This window comes from Podarcis erhardii (genome assembly GCF_964252035.2).
Source record: "Podarcis erhardii genome assembly, chromosome: 5".
Classification (NCBI taxonomy): Eukaryota; Metazoa; Chordata; class Lepidosauria; order Squamata; family Lacertidae; genus Podarcis; species Podarcis erhardii.
The window spans coordinates 64,974,624-64,987,081 of record NC_138509.1 but is presented as its reverse complement, the minus strand read 5'-3'; the positions used below and the strand labels follow the sequence as shown (position 1 = coordinate 64,987,081).

General features: G+C 44.9%; 1 protein-coding gene across 1 annotated transcript in view; it reads right to left on the bottom strand.

Moving 5' to 3' along the window:
• The window catches only part of RAB6B (RAB6B, member RAS oncogene family), a 66,970-nt gene that overhangs the window by 7,074 nt on the left and 47,438 nt on the right, over positions 1 to 12,458 (bottom strand). The window contains exons 3-7 of the mRNA XM_081864553.1: positions 10,065 to 10,118; positions 6,153 to 6,258; positions 2,322 to 2,433; positions 1,894 to 1,987; positions 714 to 780 (exon numbers count right to left, since the gene is read on the bottom strand). Of these exons, the coding sequence (XP_081720679.1) occupies positions 714 to 780; positions 1,894 to 1,987; positions 2,322 to 2,433; positions 6,153 to 6,258; positions 10,065 to 10,118 (433 nt within the window). The remainder of the gene's footprint in view (positions 1 to 713; positions 781 to 1,893; positions 1,988 to 2,321; positions 2,434 to 6,152; positions 6,259 to 10,064; positions 10,119 to 12,458) is intronic.

Sequence of the window (12,458 nt, the reverse complement as noted above, 5' to 3'; positions counted from 1 at the left end):
AGAAGGGATAATTCTGCGGGCCTCCTGCATAACCTATGCAAGGGAACATCTGGGGACATGGCATGAGCTGTCATTGTTTGGCAAACATTCCCTGTGTAACCATTATTCTTTATTTCCTGCCAGCTTCAGAGGCACAGGAAGCCATTACTGCTGTGTTTAATTTAGAAACCATGAACTTCTCTGTAATAAATAACACTTAATTGGACCATATTCATTAGTACTGCTCTGTGCTGATGCTTTCCTTTTGTGTGCTCATTCCATAATTGGAGAATGGGGATTCTGGGTTTAGTTTAACAAGGCCATTTGTGTCTTGAAGAACTATCGCAGCAGGAAGGAAATAGCTGGTGGGTTCTTGCATTTGACCTCGGACATTCTTCTAGGGCAAGGCTGAGAAGTCATTTAGACACAATGTGAAGTAGTGATGGGACATGGCTTGCATAATCCCAGCTTTTCCCAATAGGAAAAAAACACAAGGTAATCTGAACTATTTCCATCACTGATGGAAGATTTTCTGAAAACATGCAACTCTCATTAGAGTGGACATTAAAGGGATAAGGAGCTATGCATGCAGTTTTGATTCATGTACACATTTTTGTAAATTACTTCCAATATAATGCGTGTCAGTATGTTATTTTTACTAGTATGTTCATTTTTGAGATTTTGAATGGGAATGGTTGCTTGAGGAACAACGATTGTTAATCAAAAAAGGATACTCCCTTCTTTGCTCTTCTCTTGGACACTCTCCATCCCTGGCAGAGCAGAGGCGACGCGTCGGAAGAGCTAAAGCAGTGTGCAGAGTGTACAGCAACAAAGGCAGGCAGAAGGATGGGTGAGGGAGCAAGAGAATAAATCATTAGTACTTTCTAGTTTACATCCAATATGCAACTGAAAACAGTAGCAAAAATAGTTACGGTATGTGTGACACAAGTTAAGTAAGCCCTAAGCTCTCATCCATTTATACATTTGCCCAAGAGAACCAGACCTGGAGCTACTCAGACTGGTTACTATCAGTAGAAAGGGGAAGCTGTTCCCTTGTGCCTCTGAAAACAATGGTTGCTGTGATGTATAATTCCAACTTCCAGCCATGTGAAACAGGATGACTTGAAGACCAATCGCAGTCAAACCTTGGTTGTTGAACGTAATCCGTTCTGGAAGCCCGTTCAGCTTCCGAATTTTTAGAAAACTGAGGCGTGGCTTCGAAAAACCGGAGCATACTTCCAGGTTTTCAGCGTTCGGGAGCCAAAACATTCCAAAACAGCCATTCGAGAACCGAGGTTTAACAGTACCAATATGGGAAGGACCAGCCAGATTGGAGCTGTGTGTCAAGGGAGCCTTTTAACCCTTTGCTTCTGCCATGGTCCTGATTGGACTTGCCCCATCACTTGCTAGTCACATTGGGAAGAAAGCTCCTATTGTGCAGGAGGCAATTCTGATCATGACCATGACAGGGACAATAGGGTAAAGGCCTCCCTTCCTCCCCCATGCCACAGCCCCAGTTGGCTAGTCCCTCTCCCATATTGGTTATTCATTTATTTTTCTAATCTTCTATGCAGGTCACATCTCGTTTGACCTTGAGGTGCAACTGGTTTGCAGCCGAAGTTCCTGGAGAGAAATCAAGGGAAAATGAAATCTGCACAGACTTAACGGGCTGTAAATGCTCACCACAGTATTGTACAAGTATATTCTGCTGCCACCTAGAGCTTCTTGATACATGACATTTCTCCCTAAATCAGGATAATCTAGCTTGCTAGCAACAATGATAAAACAGACACTTGTACCCCATTTGTGTGTGAAAAATGCATGTTTCATCCAGTCTGCATGTGCCATGTTGGAGTCTGTAGCACACAAACTGGATCACGCTCTCCTCCTCACCCAGGAACAAAGGCACCTTACCTGTTTTACATTGTATCCTGTCTTCGCACTTGTCTCAATAAACATGACATTCAGTTCTTTAGCTCTCTGTTCCCCTTCTTCAATTGTTATCTGCCTAGGGTCAGACACACAGAAGAGGGGGAAATGGTAACTGTCTCAATGCAGCTGCAAAAGAGTAGGGAAATGGGTTGTGGCTCGAAAAGTGAAGTTGTAATAATGGCACCAAGCTGTGCCCTCATTCTTAACGATGCACAAGGGATTCAGAAAGGGTCAATAAAACAGGAGTTGTCACTCTAGGAGATCTGTTCCTATGGCAACAGTAGACAATGGAGCATCTCTACAGTATGTGGCTTATTGCCCTTTTGCAGGTTTCTTGTGTGTCTAAGAAGTTTAACCTTCTCTACCGGAAATTAATAATCCTCCCCCTCTTCCTTATTATATGCATTTACCTCTTATCAGCAAGGTCTGTTTTGTTGCCCACTAACATGATGATGACATCACTTCCTCTTTCTGTTCTGACATCATCAATCCATTTGGATGTCTGCTGGAAGGAGTTGAGATCTACAAGGGAGAACAAAAACAAGGAAGGTGGGTATAAGACAAAGACCAGTCCTTCAATACAGGCGACAGATTCTGATACTTTTAAAAGAAGCAACACTTCTGACAAGCAGGGATGCTGGAGAATTCCAGTGAAAACAGAAAAGGAAGCAGAAATTGTTGCAGCTCACTTTTGTCTGTAGTTAGGAATGGAAATCATTCAAGCAAATATGATGCCTTTTTTTTTTTTCATCATTGGGGATTTAGTGTGTGGAAGTTTGCAAATGATATGTAATTAACTGGAGATTCTTTTTAATGCTGTTTTGACATTTCCTTTATGTTGAAATGTATGTAATTTTCTCTTTAAGTTTATCCTTTCCTTATCTTTTCTTCCTTCTGACTTGGTTCTCTTATAGACTAAATAGCTGGTTTTTTCCAGCATATTATTAAAAAAATGAATTTGTAATGGGTATGTATTTTTGTATATCTTTGAATAAGCATCAATCAATCAATAAATAGTTACATAACTTATACCACATGTTAAATAGCGTACACCACGACAAATAATGTAGTATTTGGCAGAAACCAAACTGCAGCAGAACAGAACCAGCACTGTCAGGGCATCTACTGAAGATGTATCTGCATCCAAGCTTTTCCTGCCTGTTAATACCAGCTCCTGGCATCTCTGGTTACTGTAATTGTTAATGAATTTTTACTGTTGTTCTATTGCAGGAGTGGGGAACCTGTGGCCACCCAGATATTGCTGGGATTATCCCTCATAACTGGCCATGCTGGCTGAGGCTGGCAGGAGGTGAAGTTCAACTGCATCTGCTGAGCTACAAGTTCCCCGTCCCAGTTTTACTTATTGTTCTATTTCATTTTATGCTGTCGGCAGCTTTATTGTACTGCAAATTGCTTTGGTGTTTCTGTGAAGTGAAAAGCAGCATACAAATAATAGGTAAAGGTAAAGGGACCCCTGACCATTAGGTCCAGTCATGACCGACTCTGGGATTGCGGCGCTCATCTCGCTTTATTGGCTGAGGGAGCCGGCGTACAGCTTCCGGGTCATGTGGCCAGCATGACTAAGCCATTTTTGGTGAACCAGAGCAGCGCACAGAAACACCATTTACCTTCCCACTGGAGTGGTACCTATTTATCTACTTGCACTTTGACATGCTTTCGAACTGCTAGGTTGGCAGGAGCAGGGACTGAGCAACAGGAGCTCACTCCGTCATGGGGATTCGAACCGCTGACCTTCTGATCGGCAAGTCCTAGGCTCTGTGGCTTAACCCACAGCACCACCCACGTCCCTATACAAATAATAATTTAGAGAAATAAAGAAGCCATGCCTCCTATCCACAGATGGCTCTTTGACTGTGCATCTCATAGGCAGCACTTTCAACTGATTCCCGCACCCCCCCCCCCCAGGCTCACAAACTGTGACGGGAGGCATCCACACGCCGCTTTTTGCCTGCCCCTTCCTTGCATGTTGCCAGGAGAATCTGCTGCCAATTAGAGGCAGAGTTTAGTGTAGCTATAGCAACCAGAGCATAGGCAATCCATTAAACAGGAACATTTTAAATGAGCCACTCGGCTCACTCAGCCGCCTGCGTAGGTCTGACCCCTCTGCGACGGCTTCGGCTGCCTGAGCCAGCAGGGGCCACCAGAGGGAAGCAGATCCACTTTTCTGTCACTTTTCATTTCCTCTTACATTAATTGCAATAAGGAACATGGTAAGTCACAGCAAACAGCGAGAGGTGGCTGCAGAAAAGGTCAGAGTGTTCTTGTCAGAGTCGGGCTTCAGAAAGGCTTGAAATATTTTGCTCTGTGGCTCCTTTACGAGGAGGCATTAGATTCCTCAGAAGTGAGGATCTGAGTGCTGCATGAGACCCCATGTAGTCCAAGGGCTGGAGCACCAGCTAATGGTCATGTCTGATGGGAGTTGTGTTCCAAAACCTCTGGAGGGCACCTGGTTGGCTAAGGCAGTGTCTGATTACTGCTGCAAAGTCCTAGATTCAAATCCTCAGTCATGTAGTTTCCTGGTTGATCTCAGGCCAGTCACTTCCTCACCACCTTGCTTAGCGTACCCACCCCCGAAACAGCCCAATGAGGGCCAATGGTGTGATCCAACCCCCCAATCTACTGTGCTAGGTTTGTGTATGGACACAGCAGTGGTAGCCCTCCATTTGGAAAAGTCCTGCCAGCACAAAGCTCCCTGTTCTGCCTGCTGAAAAGTGTAGGAAGGTAGATGTGGTGCTGGTGGCCTGTCAGAACCCCATGGAAAGCCTCCAAAGAGCCATTCTGGGGGTGCAGAGGAGCTGAGGCAACCCAGGATCGAGTGGGTCCTGAGCCAATCCCGCTGCTGTCACTTGACAGCCTCAGGTGTGATCTGGACCCGATTTCCAGGCCAACTCCAGTCTGCCCCCAGCTTTTGCATGCCCTCCACTTTTTATCCCAGCCAGGTAAGCAACAGGTTTGTGGATGTGGTGTGGTCCCGCCACTCTGCTACACCCCACCCAGGGCTTGGATCGCTTTGTCGGTGCTTAGAGGTCTTTGAATGCTGACAGGCTATTGGGAAGGGAAAACAAAAAATCAGCAGGGAGGGGGGAATGGGATGAAGTCCATTTGGCATCTGAACCATGGGCATATCACACTGCAACACTCTGCCGCGGGTCCCACTCATTTCAGCCTATTCATAAAATAACTGGTTTGGCAACCTGAGTTATTGTGTACATAATAGGAGGTAGTATCTCTCCTTAAAAACAACAACAACATCCTCCTCATTTATCAGGTAGGAACCAACATATAGAAAGTTAAGGTCTCATGCTTGGCATGGAAGCTCCCAGGAGCATTAGTCTGGCCACTGTTGGGCACAGTCTGGTGGACTGAATGGTCTTTGTTCAAATCACTCTTTAAAGGATTCTCCTAGAGGTATTTGGATGGTCTTCAAACAAAGCCTAGCCCTTGCATCCTCCTACAGGTGTACATCTATCTATCTAGGTAAAAAGGTAAAGGACTCCTGGATAGTTAAGTCCATTCAAAGGTGACTATGGGGTTGTGGAGCTCATTTCCCTTTCAGGCCAAGGGAGCTGGTGTTTGTCTCCAGACAGCTTTCTGGGTCATGTGGCCAGCATGACTAAACATGCTTCTAAACCGTGACAGAAACCAGAGCACATAGAAACACCATTTACCTTCCTGCCAGAGCAGTACCTATTTATCTGCTTACACTGGCGTGCTTTCAAACTGCTAGGTTGGCAGGAGCTGGGACGGAGCAACAGGAGCTCACTCCATTGCGGGGATTCAAACCACCAACCTTCCAATCGGCAAGCCCAAGAGGCTCAGTGGTTTAGACCACAGTGCCACCTGTGTCCCTCTATCTATCATCTAAAATAACTAACATTTAAGCAATCATAAGTTAACTAGGTTGCTTAGTACAACATGCATTTCATTTGGCAATTGTTTACAAGACAGCAGAACAGGTTTCTTCATGTAAACTTCTGCAGGACAGAGGCAACTCCTTCAGAATGGAAGGTTCTACCATGGTGCAGAGTGTGTGTGTGTGTGTGTGTGTGCGTGTGTGTGTGAGTACAGTACAGGGTAGCAGTGGTCTATCCGTTTGTTACATCTTACACTGAGCCCATACAACAGATAGTCCTTAGTGGATGATATTGAGCAGCAATGGGCAGATACAAGGTCTTCCCATGCTTGCCCCACAGTCCAGTGCCTCCAAGCCTGTAACTCACTTGTGATGTCATAGACCACCACGGCTACTGTTGAGTCTCGAATGTAGCTGGGGATCAAGCTTCGGAATCTCTCCTGGCCGGCTGTGTCCCAGAGCTGCAACCGCACCTGCCGAGAGGGGATCGGGAAGAGCGGCAGAGAGACATACAGTTAGGAGAAGAAACAGCCATTAAACACAGGAAGTCAGAAGACTGAACGATGAACAGAGGGAGCATCCATTATCTGTTATGTCCCCTGAGAGTTGTCATTTTTAATAAACAGTAACAATTGATTGCTCTTCATTCTTTATTCTAGCTTTCTGATTATACGAGGTGTGGAGAAATGACCATGATGTACAGGCTAGCCCTTCCCAGGTGTACAGGCTAGCCCTTCCCATGATGCACAGGCTAGCCCTTCCCAGGTGGTTATAAACCATGGTTGGGGAACTGGATCCAGCTGGTGGGCTGGATCCTGGCTTCCTCTCACTCTCAAACCCATGTCACTATGATATCAGAGGCAGCCTATAAACTAGTGGTGGCCTGCAAGCCTACTTAGTCCTGTAAGAGGTCCTAACCTGGCCCACAAGGCTTTTCCAACCCAAGCCACAACTGCCTGTCCTCCACCTAGCATAACATGTGACAACAGAGTTGGGGGCAAGTAAAGGTAACACCTGGAAAAAACCAAACCTGGCAGGCCCTGCTTCGGACCTCTATGCACATTTGATGGAATGGGTAGGGACAATCCCACAGATGGCACAGCTTTATTTGCACTGATATCACCGTCATGTGCACTCAGTATACCTACGTACTTCGAGCACCTGAAAAAGGCTCTTTTGTAAAACATATCTGGGAGTCTCGTGAACAGAAGGAAGAGTGCAGTAAAAGGAGACAAAAGGCCACTGAGATGTAGATCAAAGGGAAAATGGGAAAGAGTAACAACTATGGGGTGGTTTCATCAAATCTTTGGAGTAGGCCACACTAGTCTCACTAAGGGACACAACCCTGCTTCACTAATAAGGAAGAAACAACCAACGGCAGGTTGCATCCACTACAAAAAGATAGACTGTGATCTCACTGACAGTAGATCTAATAAGAGTTGCTGACTCCCAATTGTTTAAGAATGGTAATAACAAAAAAGATTTCTTCTACTTTCAAAATTAACCTGTTAGAATTCCTGATCTGAAGCCACTCAGCTGTAGACCCCCATCATGTATACACGGGTCGTTCTAGTGTATGGCTCCTGGTGGGACACAGTGTGTGATTGGCTGCACCCCTTTGACCATTTTGCACTAGGCTCCAGTTGGCGGACCTCAAAAGTGGGTCCTGCCTACACTGCACGATTCCAGCCCATGGGCTACTCTGGAGTTTTGAAAAGTGTAGTCTAAATTTCCTTCTACAATCCCAGGTCTAAGGCTCAGCCACATGGGACATAGCTGAGTCCCATGCTTTCATCCTTCATGGCCTTTCTGTTGAGGCTGCCAGCAAAGGATTTAAAGCTTGTATTTCCATAGTATCTTGGAAGGCTTCTGGAATCTGGAATGCTTTTGGAACCTTTCCGATGTGGAAAGGCCTTCAGCCACATGGGCTGGATTTTTGAGGGGCATCTGAGGCCACGAAATTTGCATTAACACCCATCAAATTCTGCATTGAGGGTGAGAAAAAGAGGTGTGCAAAAGATTAAGGTGCCTTCTTGGATAAAACAAAACAAATTCCTTCCAGTAGCACCTTAAAGACCAACTAAGTCAGTTCTTGGTATGTTCTTGGACAAAGTTGGTTTGGTTGCTTGTAATCTACTCCGCAGTTCATTTGGCTTCAGTATTTTGCCTCAGTTCCAAATCACACACAACTGATTTGGGATATCTTTTGGGGAAGAGATGAGGTAAATGAAGAGACCTGTTTCTATTTCTGCTGCTGGGTCAGAAACAAACCCATGGAAGGCCTAGGGAAATCTACCAGTGCGGCTTCATCTCCCCACCCCCCACGTCCCTAAATCACTCAGCCTGTGGCTTTCATTAGAGCAATTGGAAAGGCTTGGAAACAACCCATTAGGCCTGAGATGGATGTTGGAGAGTACATTAACACTGCAAGAGATAGTTAGCTGCTACTTATTAATGCAGCAGCTGCCGCTTCCCCCTCTCATTAGAGCCAACTCCCATCTGCACTGACATTGGGTTATCCTTGCACAAAGTCCCCCCAAAATCTATAAATCAAGACCTTTTTTGTTTTACAGTGGGTTCCCCCCCCCCAATGCCATTTCCGAGAAAATAAGAGAAATGGCAAAATGCAGGCACTTAGGAAGGTCTTCCTAGCAGAGAGGATGATTGCCTGTCCTTGAAGAGACTGCTAGTCACAAACTTCCTGGCTCAAAGGAGAGAAAGCAGGCCCACTGTGGCCGCACGTTCCTGGCTTATAAGGGAAACAGCACAAAATCACACTCTCTCTGCCTGGTGAGCTATGGCAGTCAGAGTAGACAATACAGGGATAGCTGGATAAATGCAGAAACCCCTGGTAAGTGGTGCAACCCCTTTCCTGTCTGGCCCGTCTGAGGCAATAAAGAGTGCGCCTGAAATTAGATCACCAGGCTCTGCCAAAGTGATGGAAGAAAACAAGAAGCGCTTCAGTATGAAACAGTGTTCTCTGGAAATAGTAAGGTTGAAAACCTCCAGGACAAAGGCATGAGTGCAAATGAGGGGTGGGGCATCTTAGTCTTGCTGCTCAGAACTAGGATGGAGCTAATGTACAGGAACTCTTGCCTGCATGCTACTCTATGTCCCAGTGTGCTCAGTGCACACAATGTTAGCTACAATCCTGCATGTATGGTGCAATATCCTGTATGTATCCTGTCATTTCTCTGAAAATACTGCATTTTGATTCATTTTCCCATTCCAAATTGAGAAAAAGCTGCATTTGAAGCTGGCAACACGTACAAAGCCTCAGTCATCAGTATGACAGCTTATCGGTGTAGCTTCAAGCCTCTGAACTCTGATTTAGCTGGGCTGGTGGCCGGGAATAAATTACCATATTTTTCGCTCTATAAGATGGACTTTTCCCCTCCTAAAAAGTAAGGTGAAATGTGTGTGGGTCTTATGGAGCGAATGCAGGCGGGAGGCTCTACTCAGCACTCCCTTTAAAGAGCGTGCGGAGCGTGTGTATGGCTCTTGGGGGCTTTTACCCAAGGAGCGAGAAGGGCTGCACGCTCTTTAAAGGGAGCGCGGCTCTTGGGGGAGCCTTCATCTGCTGTCCTGGCTTCTGGCTTAGCCGCGCGCAGCCTCTCCCGGGCAGCAGGATTAAGGCTCCCGCTGCCTGGGAGAGGTTGTGCGTGGCTATCCCATAAGCCAAGACAGCAAGTGGGATCGCTGTGCAGCCTTCATCCCGTTGCCCTGAAGAGGCTTCACCCGGCTATCCCAGAAGCCAGAACAGCAAAAGGCTATCCCAGCAGCCAGATCCATCTTGCTGTTCTGGCTTCTGGGATTCAGAATATTTTTTTTCTTGTTTTCCTCCTCCAAAAACTAGGTGCATCTTATGGTCTGGTGCGTCTTATAGAGTGAAAAATATGGTAAGGTATCGTGGCCAAAAATCCACAAGTCTTGAGGCCAGCTAATATATATAATATAAAACTGTTTTATATTAGTTCCAGCTCCTCTTCACACAACTGAGAGCATGTTATCTATAGAATATTATGACGGACAAGGACAACAAGCCCATGCAGAAATGTCCGATTCCAACCCTCCTTAAAACACCCGTTTTTGACATGATGCTCTGGAAAAGGTAAACTTGCATGCAGGTATGAAAGAGCAGAGGCAGATTACTCCCTTATCAGCTTGGGCAAATCAGAACATGGGTTTGGTTCAAAAAGTCCCCTCTGCGTTCGCCTATTACTTCTGTCTGAATACGTAGCTTGGGAATGTCAGCTCCTCAGCAACTCCTGGCACTTACTGTCCGGTCTTCCAAGTACATGGTTTTAGATAAGAAGTCAATTCCAATTGTAGCCTATATAAAAAAAGAGGAACGGCATAAGAATTAGTAGATAGTCTGGAAGAAAATAATTTTTAAAATTACACACAGTGACTGGGATCCACAGAACCATTTCAAGAGCTCTCAATGACTTGAGAGGGATTTGTCTACCTTTAAATGGTAGACCCCGTCTTCATGCCATGGAGCAGACTGCTTCAGAATGTCCCTTCAGTTTCAAATTGCATTGCTGTGTTGAATGGGAAGTTGCCATTCCAAGAAATAGGGACCCAAAGCTTGCATGGTGTTGGTAGTGCTAGTTGCACCATCTTTCAGATCCCATCTCACATGTGCTCAGTGATGTTCCCCTTGAAGTTGTTCTAGTGGACTGAGGGCTTATCCATGCTTCCTCTTCTCCTGCTGCTTTCCCCCAGGGTAAACCACTTTTTTAGCACTCAATTGGAGCAAACAGCAATTCAGGTTTTCCTCCAGATTGCCATTTCTTCTGATCTTTTGCTAGAGAGCGGGTTTTTCCTTTGGGAAGGAGTGGGACAAGGGGGAAAATGCTCTGAAACATGCTTTCTAGAGGCACTGCATGAGGAAATGTGGGTGAGACCTGACAGTGGCCCTCTCAGCTCCCTTGCACTGATTTTAAATACCACAACAGTCATAGTGCACAACACGTTTCTGTACAGCCTTACCACCATTTCTCTTACAGATAGGTAGCCGTGTTGGTCTGCCATAGTCAAAACAAAACAAATTCCTTCCAGTAGCACCTTAAAGACCAACTAAGTCAGTTCTTGGTATGAGCTTTCGTGTGCATGCACACTTCTTCAGATACGATACGTATCTGAAGAAGTGTGCATGCACACGAAAGCTCATACCAAGAACTGACTTAGTTGGTCTTTAAGGTGCTACTGGAAGGAATTTGTTTTGTTTTCACCATTTCTCTGTCATACAGAGTGCCATTCATAAGCTTCCCCGTTTCCTAGGCTTCCGCCTTATTGAAATGTAATAAGCAATGGCACCAATATTTGAACATCCTTTAAAAAAATTTATTTTGCCACACCGACTATTCACAGTTCTCCAAGAGTTGACAGAGAGCCAAATAGGCTTTCCCACCATAGATGTTTGGGGTATTTTCTCTGTGTTTCCATAGAACTGGAACTCTAGAACACTGGGATGTCATCCAGGAATGAATGCATGGGCTGAAACAGTGGTGGGGAAATCTGAGACCATCTGGATGTTCTTAGACACCAACTCCCATCAGCTCCAGCTAGGTCTTTCTAGATTAAGTTGGCATGTATTTTATTGTGTAAATTAATTTCACAGTGTATATTTTTTTCCTTTATCTCCCCCCCAAAAAACTAGGTGCGTCCTATGGGACGGAGCGTCCTATGGGACGAAAAATACGGTAATTTTTATTAAATTTTCTGTTTTACAATTTAAAGTATTTTTTTGTAAAATATACAGGGATTTATGATATGTAAAATGAACCATGGAAAGAGAAGAATGGAAGTCATTGATATCTTAAGGATATAAAAATGAGTACTTCAAATCAATGTATATTTTCAAACTACTGGTATTATTTATATTTTGACTTTTTAAAGCTAACTTGTTTTTAACCCTGACTTTAATAATTCTAATGGACAACAAACAAATGAATAAATTCAATTCAATAAAATAAAATAAAATAACTTGCCTTACCTCTGAACAACAATATCATTAGTGGTGAAGGCAGTGTTGTTTTATTGAGAGATATGAGGGACCTCTGAACAGCCACGGCGATTAATGAATAGTGTTGCTGACACACTAAGGGATACTTTGCTCTAAAATGTACCCAGCATGGCAAATTAGGTGAAAAATCTCATTGTGGATTTGCATGGTATATAAATGCTAGCCCCTTTTTACTACCCAGGTTTACATTGGTTTCCAACCAAGGACGGAAATTCCAGCAGGGCATATTACAGATGAGCTCTTGTGCCCCATGGCTGCAGAGCTGACCATTGTAATTAAAAGGAGCTGTCTCCAGAGCTCAGCCATTGAAACACTCACAGCTCTGGGAGTTTGGATTTCAAGTCACATCTGCTGCTGGCTTTAGTTGATTAATCAAACAGTATGTGCTGCAGTCTGCTAGGGGGCATCCTCTCCGGAGGGAACTGGCCAATATTTAAAAAGCAATGCAGCACTGGCTCTATAGAGTCTATATAGTTAGCCCTGCGCACTGAGCCGAGCTCGGCTAAGTGCTTGGGAATGCGAAAATAAGAGAATCTATCCATCTTCTACTGTCAAAACCACACTCGGTTATATGCTGCTGAGCGGTCCAATTCAGACATCTGGGAGCGCCTTCTCAATTACAAGTGTCACAGCAGAAAAAGC